The 19,582-nt window shown below is 38.9% G+C and overlaps 1 protein-coding gene across 2 annotated transcripts in view; it reads left to right on the forward strand.

The window, feature by feature from the left end:
* Nucleotides 1–19,582, forward strand: part of TSPAN12 (tetraspanin 12) — a 73,096-nt gene that overhangs the window by 28,773 nt on the left and 24,741 nt on the right. Inside the window, exon 5 of one of the 2 annotated variants that reach the window (XM_003407236.4) lies at nucleotides 15,758–15,832. The exons of the other annotated variant lie outside the window; for it this stretch is intronic. Within the exon in view, the coding sequence (XP_003407284.1) occupies nucleotides 15,758–15,832 (75 nt within the window). The remainder of the gene's footprint in view (nucleotides 1–15,757; nucleotides 15,833–19,582) is intronic. 2 annotated transcript variants of the gene reach the window in all.

A 19,582-nucleotide genomic window follows, 5' to 3' on the forward strand; every position in this document is an offset into this window, starting at 1 on the left:
TTATAAAAGCAGGGCTTCTAGAGGCTTTACTTTTCAACATTGTTATAATTTAAATATTTGTTGTAACGTAAGTGCATTCTTTTTAAACAAAAAAATCATTCCGCAATTCCTGCTATTTAATTCACGTTGGTCTATTAATTAGACTGCATATCTGATGTTTTAGCAATTTTGTTGAGAATTTAATGATTTTATCATCATTCATGCATAGTTTTCTTTCCCTGAACCTTGACCATGTCCGTGAATCACGTAGCAACCTGTTTCAAAAAGAGCAGTGAAGAGAATATATTTTTGGGTTACAAAAAGATATTATTTGCCTGACTAACAAAACAAAATAAAAACAACTGTCCACTTGTAATAAATATTGGTGTATGTAGATTTATAAAATTTAGAGGAAACATTTCCTCTAATACTCTTTTTAACAAATAGAGTTTGTGGTTTTTCTGGAGAATATAGAAACGAGTTAAAATGAATACCTTGTGTCTGAAAAAGGTTAAATAAAAGAATATGATTTAGAAAAAGATACTTTCATAGATATCCGAGTTATTCCGTTGCCGTTGAGTCGTTTCCTACTCAGAGACCCTGTGGGACAGAGTAGCACTGCCCCACAGGGTTTCCAAAGCTGTAATCTTTACGGAAGCAGACTACCACATCCTTCTCCCCTAGGAGAGGCTGGTGGGTTTGAACTGCCAATTTTTTGGTTAGTATCTGAGCGCTTAACCGCTGTGCCCCCAGGGCTCCATCAGAATTATAGATAGATTAAAAAATTATTGGCAGATAGTAAAAGTTTTCTCTCTGCCTAATCAGACATCATCTTTTCAAATTTCCAGTTTCCTAACCTCTTATCTTGTAAAGGTGTTATAAAGGTGACTGATCGTGAACTCATGCTCCTCTTGGGTTTGGGAGGGGTCTAGCCATTTGGTTGGGTGGCACAACATTTAAGCCCTCAACCACTAACTGAAAGGTTGGCAGTTCGGACCATTCAGTGGCTCCACAGGACAAAGACCTGGCGATCTGCTCCCATAAAGATCACAGTCTAGAAAACACTGTGATGCAGTTCTACTTTGTCAAGTGAGGGTCACTGTGAGTGGAAACTGACTCGATGGCACCTGACAACAACAGCAACCATGGAGACACAACCTAGGTCAGAATTGAGTCTGGTATTATTTTGGCGACATTGTTTAGGATATTTATTTCCAAGGCACCTTCCTACTTGCGCCTTCATGCCTGGGTTCTGGAGATGAGGGCTTTGTGTCACATTCTGAGGAACGACATAACGATATGCAGAGACAGCCTCTTCAGAGACCAGTAATACCTTGTAAATCTTTTGAGATCTGGCTGAACATACAGACTTGAGCCGATCTAGCTTACAAAACAACAGAAGCTATATCCGTGGTGACCTTTCTAGCGTATCCAGCTATTTCATTGCCTCACCCTTAACTTATTTTATTTTAATGGTTTAGCTCTCCTGATACAGCTCATTGACCTGGGAACTCGTAGCCCTTGGTTCGTTTCTCGGATCCTGGCATAACACATTTCTGTCCGTAGTTTAAATAGCTTACTAATTTGAATTTCACCAACATCTTTGATAATTAACTAAGCAGTGACCAGTGTAAATACAGTTGAAAAAAGGGGTATGTAAGCTAACTGGGTTAAGCTAATATACGCTTTAAAAGATGAGAAATATTCTTCTGTATTTGTTCACGTAAAATCATGAACAAAGCTTACCGTTGTTATTGTTAGTGGCTGTTGGGTATGCTCCAACCAACCCGTGGCAACATTACGTATGACAGAATGAAATGTTGCCCGTTCCTGCACCATCTATGTGATTCTTGGTATGTTTGAGCCCATTGTTGTGCCTCTTGTGTCAACAGCTTACCATTATTTTCTTACCTTAGTTTGAATTTCCACATGTACTTAGGAGTTACAAGACTTTATTTCTTTAAAAACTGGTGTATAGTTCTAGGCTTTTTCTAAATTTGGCTGACTTCATTCCAATTATGATTCTTAAAAAGAGAGGCTCTTTAATGTTGCCTTTTCTTTGAAAATTGGTAAATGATTGGCCTTCAGAAAGGACCAGACCTGGGCCTGCTATTACATCTTTGTGAGAATTGGCTAAACAGAGGCTCCGTGTGCGTGTGTTTTAAGCAGCAGGTACTCTCCTGTGTTAGTATTTTAGTCTCAGTGAACTCTTAACAGAATGTCGGCTGTTCCATTATCTTGTACAAATATTTGGCACTGGAATTCCCTTATTTACTAACTATAAGTAATATAATATTTTTAAACCTCCTACAACCGGGAAAGGAAAAATAAACAGCTGACAGAGAGATACTTAGCACTGAAAGCTTGCAGAGTTTAGTATTTGACAGGATAGAGACTGGAGTTTATCATTTATCATTTGGTGAACGCAGGCCTTTCATTGTGCTTTTTGTTTATTAACAGTGTTGGTTGTTCAGTATGTAGTTAGGAGTCAGAAGGTACCCTGTTTTGAAATATGAAAATGTCTAGTAAAGAATGTTTTATTTTGAAATAGTTTTTTTATTTGAGGGTGAGGTGAATCTACGGTTGTACTGATTTTCCAAGATAAAGCAAATCTGACTTTTCTGGTTTTAAATTACGTTGAATGTTTCTTAGGAAAAAACTGAGTTTTCAGTTATAAATTAAGAGAGAAAAAAGCAATTTAAAAGAACTTTTATAGGGTTTACAGTTTTTACCTTTCTCACAGTGAAATATATTCTTACTGAGGGTGTTCTGATACTTAGTTGTCTGCCTGCCTGCACAAGGAAACTTACGCATAAGTGTTCAGAGAAAATATGAGAATTTTGTTGTACTAGGCAAAAGTCATTTTCCAGGTAGCATTTATAGGAAAACAGTTTGAAAAACCACTGCATGTCCATTAGTCTTTGTGGCGAGTTGGATGTAGGTTTTTTTTTTGGGTTTCCTTTAGATATATCTCTCTCTGAGGCCCCTCTCAGTAACCCTGGATGAAATGAGGATGTAAAGGTTTACATCCGTAGGATATATTTTCTCCAAAAATGCTCTTAGGAATCAAAAACATTTTTTTCCTACATGTCTCACGTGCTTACCGAGTTTAATACTCCAACAAATAGACATTCAATTAATTGACTTTTTAGGGTGGATTATTTTTTGTTTTCATTAGATTCATAAAAGTTAGAAATGAAAATTTAAAAACCAATCTAATTCCCCCAAAGTGAAACTTATTTGAGTTTATGTAAATGCAACTATTACGATCTTTGCAATTTTGTTAATAATCAATTATTAGCAATGAAAATGTAAATAAAAATCAGTTAGTTATTATTTTTAGTGCCATTATAAATGCTCAATTTAATGGATCTTTTTAAGCATTCACTGGCAACATGCCACTATACTTCATCATAAAAATTGTAAAATGTGAATAGGAACAAAAATTAATTTTACTAGTGGAAAGAAAATGATATGAGTGCCTTGATATAAGTTTAATATAAGTTTAAAGTATAAAAAGAGAAGAGGGCGTCATTATCTGTTGTAATTTGTCAAGGATTTTGACCTGGCATTTAAAGCAGCATTTGTGCCTTGAATAGCAGTAATAACCCCTGCTGTTGTTGAGTCGATTCCAACTCATAGTGACCCTATAGGACAGAGTGGAACTGCCCCATAGGGTTTCCAAGGAACACCTGGTGGATTCGAACTGCTGACCCTTTTGGGTAATAGCTGTAGCTCTTAACTACTGTGCCACCAAGGTTTCCTGAATAGCAATAGTAGGTGGGAAAAAAGAATTTTTTGCCATCCTTAAAATTTTCATATTTTGATAAGTCATTTTGTTCTCAACTGAAGCTCAAGTATTTAAGGTCAAAGACGAGCACATAGGGTTTTTAGGTTATTCCTCTTTAGCTATGAACCCTGGTGGCACAGTGGTTAAGCACTTGGGTGCTAACCGAAAGGTCAGTGGTTGGAACCCACCAGCCACTCCATGGGAGAAAGATGTGGCTGTCTGCTTCGGTCAAGATTTACAGCCTTGGAAACCCTATCGGGCAGTTCAGCTCTGTCCTGTAGGGTTGCTATGAGTCAGAATCGACTCGATGGCAATGGGTTTGGTTCCCTCTCTAGTTAAAGACAAGAAGGGCTTTGTACAATGCATGTGGACAGGCACTTGTGTGCATGTGTGCTCTGTGGACACAGAAGTTGGATTATTATGATGCTAACAGTTTTTTAACAGTAACAGCAGCAGCAACAATGTCACTAATGTAATATATACTATGTGCCAGGCACTACGTGCATTCCATGTATTAACTCATTAAATCCTCCCAACTATATTAAAAGGTGGGCGCTATTGTTGTCACCCTTTTACAAACCAGAACACTGAGGCACAGAGAGGTTAAATGACTTGCACAACTACGAAGTGGGAGAGCTGGGGTCTGAATCCAGGAAGCCTGGTTGCAGAGCCTGTCCTCTGAAAAATTTAGTGCTCTGTTGCCTGTCAGTCATTGGTGAATTGCGCCCGGCTCCATTTTCTTTTTTTTTTTAATGGAGATAATGATATTTTTTGTAATTTTTTTGAGAATAAATGATATTGTATATGTAAATCTTTGGCACAATAAATGATTTGTGTGTGTGTGTGTGTATATATATATGCACACACATACACATTTACATATACAGGTATATACATGTTATTGGTATATACAGGTGTATACATGTTTTTGTTAGATGCTGTCAAGTCGGTTCCAACTCATAGCAACTCTGTGGGACAGGGTAGAACTGCCCCACAGGGTTTCCAAGGAGTGGCTGGTGGATTTGAACTGCCGACCTTTTGGTTAGCAGCTGAGCTCTTAACCACTATGCCTCCAGGGCTCTGAGACACAGATATATACATAGAAGTATATTTTATTGTTATATACTTGTTATTTTATATACATGCAATACTTTCTTACACACACACGTATCTCATCAGAAATAAATTCAGACTTCCTTCATTGAATGAAATTGTGAAGATAGAATTCTAAGCTCCGTAATTTTATGACTGAAATGAACTGTCATGGAAAATAACAACCTACACTGATTTGAGCAGACCCAATAGATAGTTTTAATGAGCAATATTTCTGGAGAGACCAGGAGCCCTGGTGGCTCAGTGCTTAAGAACTCAGGCTGCTAACCAAAAGGTTGGCAGTTCGAGTCCACCAGCAGCTCCTTGGGAGCCCTATGGGGCAGCTCTACTCTGTCCTATAGGGTTGCTAGGAGTCGGAGTAGACTCGATGGCAGGAGGTTTGGTTTTCAATGGATAGTTTTAATGAGCGATATTTCAGGAGAGACCTAAATTTATAGGCAGGGCCTGGCAAAAGAGGCCTCTGGGTAGAGTCCATAAACCACATTCAAGTATACACTTTTTGTATTTTTTACAGCACTCCTATTTTGAGCTACTGAGGGTATATTTAGCAAAAGGAGAAAGGTACCTGTGCGTAATTGCTACCCACTCACTTTAGCTTGAGTCACCCTCAAGTATAATTGGGCTACTTAAAAGTTTTAGCCTTATTGAATTACTTTTTCTATATAAAAAAGTATTTTAAATTCCTAGCTACTAAGTTTTTTTGCTTTGGTGTCAAGGTTTCAGGGCAGCTATTGTTTGTCTTAATTTTTCTTTTTTTTTTTTAAGAGTGCTTCATACACATAATTTGAAGGGTTAATTTAGTTCTAAAAGGCTTATTATGAAAAACAGCAGTGCTTCATCCCTACCATTTCCATCTCCCAAGGCCAGCCACTTTCAATTTGTTTTAGCTGATTTCTTTGATATTTATTTCCGTATCTCTAAATCGCATGTAACTCTTCTTACTCTTTTAGTTTTAGGCGCTATCCATTGGCTTCCCCTTATGGAAAATGAGAAACTGGCACTCCTTCCTGCCCTTGATCCTCCTCTCCCCCAGACACACATACATACTTCCCATCTCGACTCAACACGGACAGATGGTTTTGGTTAGATCATTATTCAGTGTTTATATCATTATGATTATGTAAATGGTGTTCACAGCTGGGCCAGGTAACTTTGCCCTCCTTTCCTTCTTTCCTACCTTCTTTCCATTCCTTCCATTCTTTCTGGAATACTTTGTTTTTCTCAGAATTAATAAATTGTGTTGTTTTTTTTTTTTTTTTGATATTTCTATGTATGTATGGCTAATTCAACTTTAAATTCCCTCTGATGTTAATTTTCTTTTTGTGTATTCAAATACATTGGGCATTCTATCAATGATCTTTTTTAGAAGAAATCTATCTCAGAACATTCTAGACCTACTCCAGTCTAGGTCGGCTGGGATTATCTCCATTGTTAGTTATCTCCTCACTACCATTCTGGATTTCCTTTGCTTCTCTTGTGTCAGATCCCCTGTTTCCTGGATTCCAAGTTAGTGTGTTTTCCTGTTTATTCTCTCATTTTAGAGAGCACATCTGCCAGTAGCTTCCAGAGAAAACATTCATAGGAGATAAATTTTTAAACGCCTGATGCCTGAGTATGGCTTTATGTGTACTCTTAGATGTTAATTTTGATGGTTATAGAGTTATAGTTTGGAAATCATTTTGTCACAGAATTTTGAAGGCACTGTTCCACTGTTTTCTCTCTCCCAACATTCTGTTATTTTGGTTATTTGTTTTGAGCCTTTGTAGGAAAGGTATGTGAATTTGGACTTCAACTCTCCGTGTCCAGTACTGTACTTTATCCTCTGCTGTGCCTAGTGTTCCCCCAGTCCTGAGACTCTTTGTTTTAATGTCTCCACTGGATAAACCCCCAAACCTCTGTATTTGTGGGGTGGGGTAGCTACCCAGCTTCATAGTGTGGGAGAGGAGAACTGAGGGTCTAACTTCTTAAACATATTTTCAAGAGTCCCTCTCTTTTTCGTAGTGCCTCCGTGCGCTTCCGGAGATAGCCGGAATCATCAATTCCGCAGCATTTTGAGGGCTCCGTGATATGAATCAGGTTGTTGCCCAGCTTACCCCACTGCTGGGTTACTAGTAACCAGTTGCCTTCAGATCATCTCCCATGTGTGTCAGAACTGTGTTCCACAGGGTTTGCAATGATATATTTTTCAAAAGTAGATCACCAGGCCTTTCTTCCAAGGATCCCCTAGGTGGATTCAATCCTCTAACCTTCAAGTTAGCAGCAAGTACGTTAAGATTATTATTCAGCTTTTTGGGGACTTCTGAGTCGTTTGTTCCGCTTCTATCTACTTTGCACTTTCTAAAATGTTCCTAGGAAGCTCTTGACTCCTTTTCCTTCTTTGTCTTATGGGTTTTCGTCTTTTAAAATATCCCTTTAATGTTGCTTTAGTGACATTTCAGCAGCCCTGATGGCACAATGAGTAAACCCTTGACTGCTAACTGAAAGGTTGGCAGTATGAACCCCCCCAGCGGCTCCATGGGAGAAAGACCTGGGGATCTGCTTCAGTAACGATTACAGCCAAGAAAACTCTATGGAGCAGTTCTCTGTCATATGGGGTTGCTGTGAGTTGGAATCAACTCAGCGGCACCCAGCAACAACAGCGGTGACATTTCAAGAGGGAAAAGGTATAAGTCATGTGTTCAGTCTGTCTTCTTTAAGGGGAACCCCAGGGGTGATGGTGTCAGGGAACCAGATCGTTTTAAAAAATAAATATTTCATTAAGAAAAGGACCTCTTTGAGACTTGACTGTTTTGTCTATATGCTTGTAATGAGGTGAAATAATCTTTAATAGGGAGAATGAGTCTGCTTTGTTTCTATCGGGGGATGCCGTTGCCCACAACTCACCAGGGCTTTCATAGGAAGGTGGGATTTCATGCCCCTCCCCCTTCCAATGGACAAAGGGACTAATAACCTATGCCATTCTTGCCAATCTGTGGCCCAGTTTTAGTTAGTTTAGAATAACAGACCAATTGGTTTCTGTACTTCAAAAAAAAAAAGTTAGGTTCTCCACCCCCCACACCCTTTCTGCCTTAGTTTCCTAGTGAATAAGAGGTTTTCAACATGTTTTGAAAAACACCAATTATATTCTCACTGAACATGGTTTTTACTAGAAATTTTACCAAATAGTTTAGGGGATTAGAAACAATGGTAGCACAAAAAGTAAGCGCTCAGCTGCTAACTGAAAGGTTGGTGGTTTGAACCCACCCAGAGGCTGTATGGGAGAAAGATGTAGCAAACTGCTTCTGTAAAGGTTACAGCCAAGAAAACCCTGTGGAGCAGTTCTGCTCTGTCACGGGGTCGCTATGAGTCAGAATTGACTTGATGGCACCCAACAACAACAATAACAACAGATTATGGGGTTAAATGTACTTTATTGGGGGTGGGATTGATAATTTCAGGAGGATGAACAATTTTACTCACCTTCATCCTCTAATTTTAGTTATACCTTATTCAAATATGTATTGGGTACCTTCTGTGTACCAGGTAGTATGTTAGGTATTGAAAACATATGGTACTTTTGCTCATAGAGTTTATGGTTTAATAATAATGGCCAACATTTGGGGGAGTGGTTACATGGAAACCCTGGTGGCGTAGTGGTTAAGAGCTCGGCTTCTAACCAAAAGGTTGGGAGTTCAAATCCACCAGGTGCTCCTTGGAAACCCTACGGGGCAGTTCTACTGTGTCCTGTAGGGTTGCTATGACTCAATGGTAACAGGTTTTGTTTTGTTTTTTACATGCTGCAGCTCTGTGCTTGGCACTTTACTTCATTGAATCCTTAGCACAACCCTGCACAGTAGTTTGAGTTTATTAAATCTCATTTCGTAGATGAGAAAACTGATGCCTGGTAGTTTGTCCAAGATCATCCAGATGGTATGTAAAGAGCTAGAATCTGAAACCAGGTCTATTTTGTCTCAAAGCCCACATTCTTTCATTTGTATTGCTTAAAAAAAAACTTTGACATACCTTGTCCTACCTAATCCCCTGATCTTTTGTCTAACCCAGTGAGGGCACTCAATTTTTAACTGAAAGGTGATTATTCTCAGTTTTTGAGGTTTGGTGAAAATTGCTAATTAATTAACATCATTTTGGGAATGTTTCCCGTTATCAGTGTCTCTTACTTGATGCGGTTTTTTTTCCAAGAACATATGTTTAGGGTATAAAACTTCTTTGTAGAACACAAATTTTAGTTTCTTTAGAATAGAGAAACTTAGCTATTTCAAGGAACTCTGTATTGAATAATTTTTAAAGGACATAAAATACTTTGTAATGCAAACAATTACATTCTATTTTCCTTGTATAAACACACTTTTTTTCCCGTATGTTTAGTTGATTGTAGTTCAGGAGAGAAGAGGAATGTCTATATATTGAGTCTTTTATTTAGCTAGGTAAATTGTCTTAAATGATTAAAGGCATGGTGGAGTCTCATAATATAATCCACAAAAAGACTCATAGTGAAACAGAGGGACAGAGTTATAAATAGTAAATTTGTAGGCAGAAGTCAAGGAAGTTGAATGTTAACAAGAAACTCAGAGTTCAAATGAGTCAGAGAAACCCAAGGAAATGCTGAAATTGTTTTTTTGATTGGTAACCGATCATTATTGCCACCAACATTTATTGAATACCTGCTGTGTGACAGGTACTGCTGGGCTTTGGGGATAAAAAATGTTTAAGGACAAGATCCCTGCCAGCCAAAACTGACCGACTGGCGATTAAAGTGAACACTGTGACTTGTTGGTAAAGCAGCCAAGTGATTTAAAAGTGGAAGCCTCTGAAGCCTGAAATACAGCATATGGGAAACTCTACTACGCAGAAGGAAGGAGAAAAGTAAAATGGTAAAGACCAAGCAGTGAAATACTAGAAAACAATTACGAGGAAGAAACTGTGGCAAACTGCAGGGAATGAAGGAAGGCCAGGTACAGGAGAAAAAGAAAAGTTAATATGGGATTGTATTTCACAAACCAGAAAAAAAGAACATTTCTATAATGCTGTACATTTTCCAAAGCATCTTCACATGTATGAGATCAATCATGACAACAGTGAGGAAGACTTTATTTTTATCTTTATTTTATACTGGTAAACTGAAGCCAGAGCAGTTAATGATTGACCAAAGATCCCATAGTCTATTTCAGAGCTGGGTTTGAGCTTTGATCTTTTGACTCCAAATTCAGAGGTCTTTCCACCATTCCAGAAGGAAAGCACACAAGGAGAAGAGGGGGGCACGTTGCTTTGCGAGCTGGACTGGCAGGGGCCATTTTTTCAAGCCATGTGTAGTGGAAAAGTGAGACGTGCTGATACCAAGCCTATCTTAGTCATCTAGTGCTACCATAACAGACATACCACAAGTGGATGGCTTTAACAAAGAGAAATTTATTCTCTCACAGTCTAGTAGGTTATAAATCCAAATTCAGGGTGTCAGCTCCAGGGGAAGGCTTTTTCTCTCTTTTAGCTCTGGAGCAAGATTCCTTGTCATCAATCTTCCCCTGGTTAAAGAGCTCCTCAGGTGCAGGGACCCCAGGTCCAAAGCATGCACTCTGCTCCTGGTGCTACTTTCTTGGTGGTATGAGGTCCCCAACTCTCTGCTTGCTTCCCTTTCCTTTTATCTCTTGAGAGATAAAAAGTGGTGCAGGCCACACCCCAGGGAATCTCCCTTTTCCTTGGATCGGGGAGGTGACCTGAGTGAGGGTGGTGGTACAATCCCCCCCTCATCCTCTTGACATAAAATTACAATCACAAAATGGGAGACAACCACACAATACTGGGAATCCTGGCCTAACCAAGTTGATACACACATTTTTGGGGGGACATAATTCAATCCGTGACAAAGCCAGCGAACCAAAGAGTTGCTGTCAGGTTGATTCTGACTCATGGTGATCCCATGTCTGCAGAGTAGAACTGCTCTGTAGGGTTTTCAAGGTTTTTGAAAGCAAAAGCCCAGGCCTTTCTTCTGAGGTGCCTCTTGGTGTGTTCTAACCGCCAACCTTTCAGTTAGCAGTTGAGTACTTAGGCCATTTTACTACCCTACCAGTGAACACCGCTGGGGGAGATAAATGCATGCGTCCAGTGATGTTGAGGACAGCAAACAATTTTGTAGTGAAATGTGATGTGAGATATACTTTATACCATAACAGAGCTCAGCTGGAGATACTGCTTAATTCCTTGCTAGTTTCGTTTTGTTTGAAACTATGGCTTAACACCATGCTTTACAGATGTCTCAAATCCAGCCCTTAAGTTAAATACTGGTTGAGTGACTCTGCGCATGCAGTAATCAAGAGGATGACTTTATCCAGGACCCAGGGCTCACCGATAAAGAGATTTTAGTTTGACCTAAAATGCAGTTGACCTTCGTATGTTGTATTATGTATGGATTTGACATTTCACGTTTTCCTTGGAGTTAGAAGACTGAATGTGTCAGGCTGAAGCAATAACAACAAAACAAAGGGAGATGACCAGGAAGCTGCAGCAAAATATATAGAAAAAGTTTTGACTTTAATTTGTTCCATGAAAGTTTTATAATGTTGGTGAAACTGATACTTTCAACCCCAAGGCCAAATAAATGTGCTCCTGAGTGTTAGCAGAATAAAGACAAAGAAACTTTTACATGAGAGAACTTGCCTCAAATGAATCCACTAGAAATCTGAAAGATACAATCATTTTGGATCTTCTTCAGAATTAGGAGGATTCAGCTCATGTGGACCAGTCCCTCTCTCCCCATCCGCAATGACTGGTCCAGTCTTGTTTTTCAGTTTGAAGTGAGAGATGCTTTGGATACACATGCTTTACATTTGCTTTCCTGCCTGTGTATAAGTTATGGTATTACTAGCCCATTGTAAAGCTCGCTTTGAGGAACCAAAGACTCTTGTCACCCTGCTGTTATGACACTGTTGTTTTGATCCATAGACCTAGGAGAGTTGCTCAGGCATTATACACATCTGGGCACTTCCAGATGGCTCTGTTTTGGGGCCTTCCTGTTGGTTCTGCTGCCTTTGTAACCTGGGCAGTGACTCCAGGAGGTAGGTAATGAGGTGACTCAAAAGGAATTTTGTTATCTAGTGCCGTCTAGTCAATTGCAACTCACGGCGACCCCGCGTGTGACAGAGTAGAACTGTTCCGTAGGGTTTTCTTGGCTATAATCTTTACGGAAATAGAGCGCCAGGGCTGTCTTTCCACAGTGTCACTAGGTGGGTTCAAACCACCAACCTTTCAGTTACCAGATGAGTCCAAAACATTTGCACCACCTGGTGACCTCAAAAGAGGTTTGAACGGTTATAAAATCACTCCACAACACCCTCCTTACGTGATTATCCCCAAGGCAATGTCAGGGTATCCCTTAATCCCTTTCTATCAGCAGTACACACAACTACCATCCATGTCCATGTTTTATCTTTAGAGATATCTTGTTATTTCAGGGCTGCTTTGATTTTCATCGTAACCTGATGTCAATTTTGAGAAGAATTTAGGTTAGGAACAGAAGAGGAGAGCAAAGGTATCCCATAATGTTATTCTTTCCCAGAATCTCATATTCTCCTAGGATCTCTTTCGATCTCATTAAAGAAGATTGATCTGGCATATAGTTACAGCATCTTTGGTCACTTTGCAGTTTTAATACTATTTTTGTCTAGTAATCTCTTAAGTAAAGCATTAAAGAGAGTTTGGAGAAAAACTGACTTAGAGTTTACAAAAGTTCTTCTAATCGTTATATCAAGGCTGAAATCTTTAAAGTAAGGCCTAGAAATAGTAACACTTGGAAATGAGCTCTGAGGAGATTGAAGCTGAACATGAGTATTACATATGCTGAAAATAAAAGTAGCTGGTAAAATGGTATTCACTCAAGGAAATATTGTTTTATTTTTGAACCAATTTTTTTAAGCCATGTTATTATCTATGAGATTATGTAGTTATATATTCTGCATGTTATATTTGAAAGAAATAAATGAAAACTAATAGAAGGGATTTATTTTTTGAAATTATGAGGGACATATCATGGAAGTAGCAGAACATCCATCCAGTTTCTTCCATCCCTTTCTTTCTTTTTTTTTTTCGCAAAAATTACAGGCAAAGAAACTTAAAGTTCAAGTCCTGATGACTCAGAATCCTAAATCAGTCCACTTTTTTCCATTTTCTTGCTACCATCCTGGTCAGCAGTCTTTTATTTGGTCTTCCTAATCACAGCCTTGCTTTCCTACAGGATGTTTTTCACAAAACAGCTGGAATTATGTTTTTATAACTTACATTAGATCATGTCACCTGCCAGGGGATTTTTATTGCAGCTAGAATAATATCCAAAATCCTTTCCAGGGCCCATAAGCCCTCTCATGATCCGGGTTCTTGTACCTCTGAATGCCATGGTCATCTGCTTGAACTTCTGTACCCCTCCGCCCTGTCTGTGCTCCAGTTAGCACTGAGTCCTTAAGTAAATAACTCACCTTGTGGTGCTGTGTTGCACCTCATGTTTCCTCTTCCTGCATTGCTTTTCCACAAATCCTAGCAGGATTGACTCCTGTCATTACTGACTCTTCTGAAACATCACCTTCCTAAAGAGACATTTCTTGATCACTTAGTCCAAGATGGCTCCCCAGTCTTACTCTCATTCCACCTTGCTTTGATTTCATCCATTGTTTTTTGTGTCACACATTTATTGAGCACCCACTGTGTGCTGAAGAACACAATAAATTGCCTATCCTCATGGAGCTTTTATGCCAATAAAGAGAGATTATTGATTATCATCACTACCTGGTACCCCTGACCCTAAATGGAATGGAAGATTTATGAAAGCAGGGACGTTGTTGTATTCCTGTTGGAATTAGTGAAGAGAAGTTTCAGAGATCTCATTCTTTCCCGTACCTTTACTACTTGTCTCTGTATAGTTACCTCCACAGCTGGGGAGGTGGGAAGGAATAGCACAAAGAACACTGCCACAGAATATGCCAAAACTGACTATGCATATTTCTTGTGCAAATCACAGTATCTATTTTTGGTGTTAATTTTCTCGTCTGTAAAATAGGTTCTCTTGAGGAGCGGCTGGTGGATCCGAACTGCCAACCTTTTGGTTACCAGCTGAGCGCTTAACCATGGTGCCACCAGGGCTTCTTATTAATTATGAAAGTACTTGGTAAATAGAAAAGTATTTTTTGTTTGCAATAGTAATCATCATCATCATCCTAGTAATTTCCATTTACACCCATGAGCACCTGAGGTCCAGATCTACATTTCTAGTAGTTTAACAAACATTCCCATAAAACACATCTAAAATGAATGGTTCCTCTTCCCACAGGACTATTCTCTATTTGGTCAAATGTATCTTCCTCCCTCAGTACCTAGGTCCAATCAGTCAAAATGTGTTGTCAATTTTTCTCTGGTTACATCTCTTGAATCTATTCTTTCCCTTACATATTTGCAAGACTACCATCTAACAAAGTTCAGGTCCTCACCAAATGTCTCTCCTTTGCTGCCTTCTAAGGGACCCTTCAAGGAGCTCTGGTGGTGCAATGGTTATGTGCTCAGCTGCTAACCAAAAAGATCTGGTAGCTCTGAAGGAGAAAGACCTAGTGATTTACTTCCATAAAGATTACAGCCTAGGAAACCCTACGGGGCAGTTCTCTGTCACACAAGGTCAGTATAAGTCAAAAACCGCCTGGAAAGCACCAAACAACAAGGGACCGTTCATCCCCTGGTCTTTTCTTTCCAATCCATTTAGAACTGTGCAGTTATTTAATCTGAACTCAATATTTGTTTTATCTTCTCGTTCCCCTATTCAAAAACTTTAAAAAAGATGCCACCTCAAGACCTACAGGATAGATTTAGAACCCATTAGCTTTTTACTTAAAATTCTCCATAATCTGGCTCCAGTCTACTTTTCAAATTTGATCTTCTACCATTCCTCTTTATGACCACCCACTACAGCTAGGTAGATGTTTCCTGTTTCCTAAATATTTATTTTACTTTCCTGCCGCCTCTGCACAATTGTACATATTTGTTTGGAATTTTCTTGTCTCTCTTTTCCAGTCCTCTTCAATTTTCAGGCCTGGCACACATCTCTCACAGGACCCCTCTGAATTTTTATCTTCATTTCTGCTTTTGACATTGTATTCACCTTTGTTATTTCTTTGCCTACGTGTGCCTTATCAGAAGTTCTGATATTCTTTTATATATCCCAGGTGCCTTCCACATAATAACCAAAACCAAACTCATTGCCACTGTTTTGATTTCGATTCATAGTGACCTATAGGACAGAGTAGAACTGCCTCATAGGGTTTCCAAGGAGCACCTGGTGGATTTGAACTGCCGACCTTTTGGTTATAAGCTGTAGCTCTTAACCACTACACCACCAGGGTTTCCTTCCACATAATAGGAACTTCTTATGCTATTATACATATTAAAGCATGATCAGTAATTGAGATTTTGCTGTATATTGTAGTTTCCTAAGAATGGAAGGGAGGTCCCCTTGCCTGGAATGATTTAATATCTGCTCACCTCATCTCACCCACTTTGAAAAAAAATTAGGTCAGTTTTCTCAGCCACAGTATGGAGAACTTGATATATTCTATCAAACTATAACATACAAATTCTAGCTTAACCTAATGAAAGTATTGGCATTTATAAAATGTTTGTCCCAGAAGATGCATAATAAACCATGGTCCACTTAGGTGAGTATTGAATGTTGTCTGCAAGATGTTGCTGAAATTTCACCCATCTGTTCTTGAGGAAGGTTCATGAAAATGCGTCTCTGTTTACTTTTCCATCAGATAAACGTAACACTGAAGAATATTTAGCTTCCCTCTGATGACCGTGCTTTACTTGAATTCTAAACTAACAGCATAATTTTCTGTTCTCCTGCAGTACTTTGGAAGTTTACTTGTCATTTTCTGTGTAGAACTGGCTTGTGGTGTTTGGACATATGAACAGGAAATCATGGTGAGTTCAAGACGGGAGTAAACACAATCTAAAACAATACCCAGTTTAGCATTCTAAATCTGTTACTTTGGAGTAATTTAGACACATTATTACTAATTTGTGTATTTATCGCCATGAGTTGGAATGGACTGAAGGGCAGCTAACAACGGTAGCAACATGGTACATGATAACAGTGAATAGGCCCAGTACTTCTGAAAAATACCTTTCCTGTGTCTATTCTAGCTAAAGTACATTTCCAAACCATGATTTGTAACATTTCACGGGGTATCCTATGTGGTGTATGTCTTTGATTCCGTAGAGTTTTAAAACATGTATATAACTGAGTAAAAATACTGCTGTGTTCTAAAATGAATTTTACCAGTGTATAACAGGAAAGATTTCGCATTTGCAGCCAGATTTTCTGCGAGTACTTCAAAATCTATGCGAAAGCCTTATAAAATGCTGACTTCAGCAGTATACCAAGGAGGAAGCACGCTTCTCCTGTGTACCAGGAGCCAAAAAATCTTCCGCTTTTTAAGGAGTGTGTTTGAAGAGTTGCTGTATGTTAAGCCCAGTGTCGAAACACTCTCAGAATCTGAGACTTGATACTTGGAAACAACTCTTGAGCATTTTTTCTCTTTTCTTTTAGCAGTTGAAGCTGCTGGAACAACTTGTATAAATATGTTAGAGTGAATGAGGATAAGACTGTCTCAGTCTCAAAATGTTACCACAGTTTGGTTTAGCAGTTGCACTTCACATTGCTTGCACTGGGTAATATTACTTAATGCTTGCTCATTTAATTGGTGCATTTATCACTAATGAGGTCATACACCTTTCAGTGTCTGAATGCTGGCTGTCTTCCTGGAGGCAGGCCACAGTTTTCCAATGTAAGCGTCTGGAATAATTTTGTTTCGCAAGAGGTGTTTTTCAGTATATGGCCTTGAACCATCTGCATCAGGAGTCACCCAGGGAGATTCTTAAAACAAAAAGAAAAAGTATTTTCAGGCGGCAGCCTAGATCTGCTCAGTCAGAATGGAGGGGAAGACCAGGGAGGAAGGGGCAGGGGACTGGAGATTTGCATTTGTGACAAGTTTCCCCGATCCACTGCCAATGCCGACTCACAGCGACCCTATAGGACAGACTAGAACTCCCCCAAAGGGTTTCCAAGGCTGTAATCTTTCTTTACAGGAGCAAACTGCCACATCTTTCTCCCACCCAAGCTCCCTAAAAAAAAAAAAAAAAGCTCCCTAGGGACTCTTATATTGTAAAATTTGAAAACCGTTAAGAAGAGAGGGTGGTTATTTGTTTCAGAGGGAAGAGAGGCATTTTGGCAGCCGTATAATCAAACTGAAGTTGTATCTAGTACTGATTCAGTTATTAAAGACTCTTTGACAAATCTGCTACTCTCCTTTGAGACTGTTTTAAGTACTAAGTGATAATGAGACGTATAGATACGCTGTGTACTCCTGTTTACATGTGAACGATGTTTTGGCACCTCCACACATCTAAACCCCTGTAAAAATACTTGTGCTTCCACGGTATGACAGCTCTCAGTAGGAAGACAGGATTTATGATCGTTCTTCTCTCTATTAAAAAAACGAAAACTCAAGGCAGGTTCTAACTAGTTTAATATTAAAAAAAAAAAAAGAACTTTCTTCAAAATTAAATCTGCCATTAGAACAGGCATTTTATTGCTGTCTTTGAGAATCATATTTTCACTCCGTTCCTAGAAGTTTTATATCATTAACCACTGCTGTCGAGTCAATTCCAACTCGTAGCGACCCCATAGGGCTTCCAAGGCTGTGAATCTCTATGGAAGCAGACTGCCACATCTTTCTTTCTCCGAGCCCCTGGTAGTTTTGAACCGACAACCTTTTGGTTAGCAGTTGAGTGCTTTAACCACTGCACCACTAAGCTCCTTAATTACCCAAGTGAAAGAAATGGCTCCAGGGACTTAGTTTCTATGTGTTTTATGTAAAACGGTTGTCTCTATAATTTTTCTGTTTCCAAATGATAAATTTATCTCCTTGACATTCAAGCAAGGGACAATAAATCTTATAATTGATTCTTAATCCCCTTACCTTAGCTTTGATTTTAGAGATAAATTTACCTTCTGTAGATTTTTAAATGGATTTATAGAGTATGTGTAATATTAATGTTTGTGAAATCTTCTAAGTTATAACTAGTTCTAAATGAGTTCAAGTATTTGAAAGGAAATGTTTTAATTCTAATATAATTCTAAGAAACACGGGAAAACTGAAAGGAATTCGTCCTTTGTTTATTCTGTTGAGGGGCAGTCTGCAGATAGCTTTTCAGTATCGCAGAGGTACTAGATGGGTGGGTGCTGCCATTTTGGTTGAAGGCATATATAACTGTTTTGCTCGTGTGTGTCTGCCCCATTAAGTTACCAGGATAAAACAAGGGTTGTTTAAATGTGAACTGTGGAAAATAGGCCTTTAGAAAAGAAGTTTGTCAGATTTTTTTTTTTTTTTTGCTTTTACCCTAATAGCAGTGTGAATGAAAAGTGCCATTAAAGTTTATTATCTGCCAAATTTTGCAGAAGCCAGCCTTCACATAGAATGAGCTTTGTGCTTTTGGCTGTTCCAGGCAAGTAACTAATAAATGTGTGCTCTACTTTATGGCTAGATCCCAGTATTTTGTGCCAGAACCTCAGTGGTCTTCCCTGTTTCTTGCCATTTTTGGTCTCAGATCAATTGTGGTCACAGTGGGGAAACAACCTATATTTTATTTTGGAATGTAACATAAAAATGACTGTTCTAATAACTGAAATCAGACAGTCTGTTTCCCTATATTTCTGTTGTTTATACACATTCACCTCTTAAAAATATTCTTTCTTTAGATAAAATCTGTCAATAATATGAATTGTTTCTGATTATGAATTCCTAGGGAACTTATCTTCTGTCCATGTACTTTATGCCCAGAAATGTATGAGATAATACTGATTTACAGTCAGTAGTTTGAACTTTGGTTAATCCCTTGAATCAGGGTGTTTTCTTTGGTACTGTATGTTTCCAAGTCATAAAATGGACAAAGCGGAATTTCTATGGTCAGCCATTTTAAAACTACTTCTATTGCTAGTACTGTTTTTTTTAATTAATTGTACTTTAGATGAAGGTTTACAGAACAAACTAGGTTGTCATTAAACAGTACACGTATTGTTTTATGACATTGGTTAACAACCCCATGACATGTCAGCACTCTGCCTTCTCAACCTTGGGTTCCCTATTACCAGCTTTCCTACCCCCTCCTGCCTTGTAGTCTTTGCCCCTGGGCTGGTATGCTTCTTTAAGTCTCATTTTGTTTCATTTTTTTGTGTCTCATCTTTGGCTGAAGGGTGAACCTCAGGAGTGACTTAATTACTGAGCCAAAAGAGTGCCTGGGGCCATATTCTCAGGGTTTCTCCAGTCTCTGTCAGGCCAGTAAGTCTTGTCTTTTTTTGTGAGTTAGAATTTTGTTCTACATTTTTCTGCAGCTCTGTCCTGGACCCTCTGTTGTGATCCCTGACAGGGAAATAAGTGGTGGTAGCTGGGCGCCATCTAGTTGTACTGGACTCAGTCTGGTGGAGGACATGGTAGATGTGGTCCATTAGTCCTTTAGACTAATCTTTCCCTTATGTCTTTAGTTTTCTTCATTCTCCCTTGCTGTTGAAGGGATGAGACCAGTGGAGTATCTTAGATAGCCCCTCACAGGCTTTTAAGACCCCAGACGCAACTCACCAAAGTAGAATGTAGAACATTTTCTTTATAAACT

This window comes from Loxodonta africana, chromosome 8 (assembly GCF_030014295.1).
Source record: "Loxodonta africana isolate mLoxAfr1 chromosome 8, mLoxAfr1.hap2, whole genome shotgun sequence".
Lineage (NCBI taxonomy): Eukaryota > Metazoa > Chordata > Mammalia > Proboscidea > Elephantidae > Loxodonta > Loxodonta africana.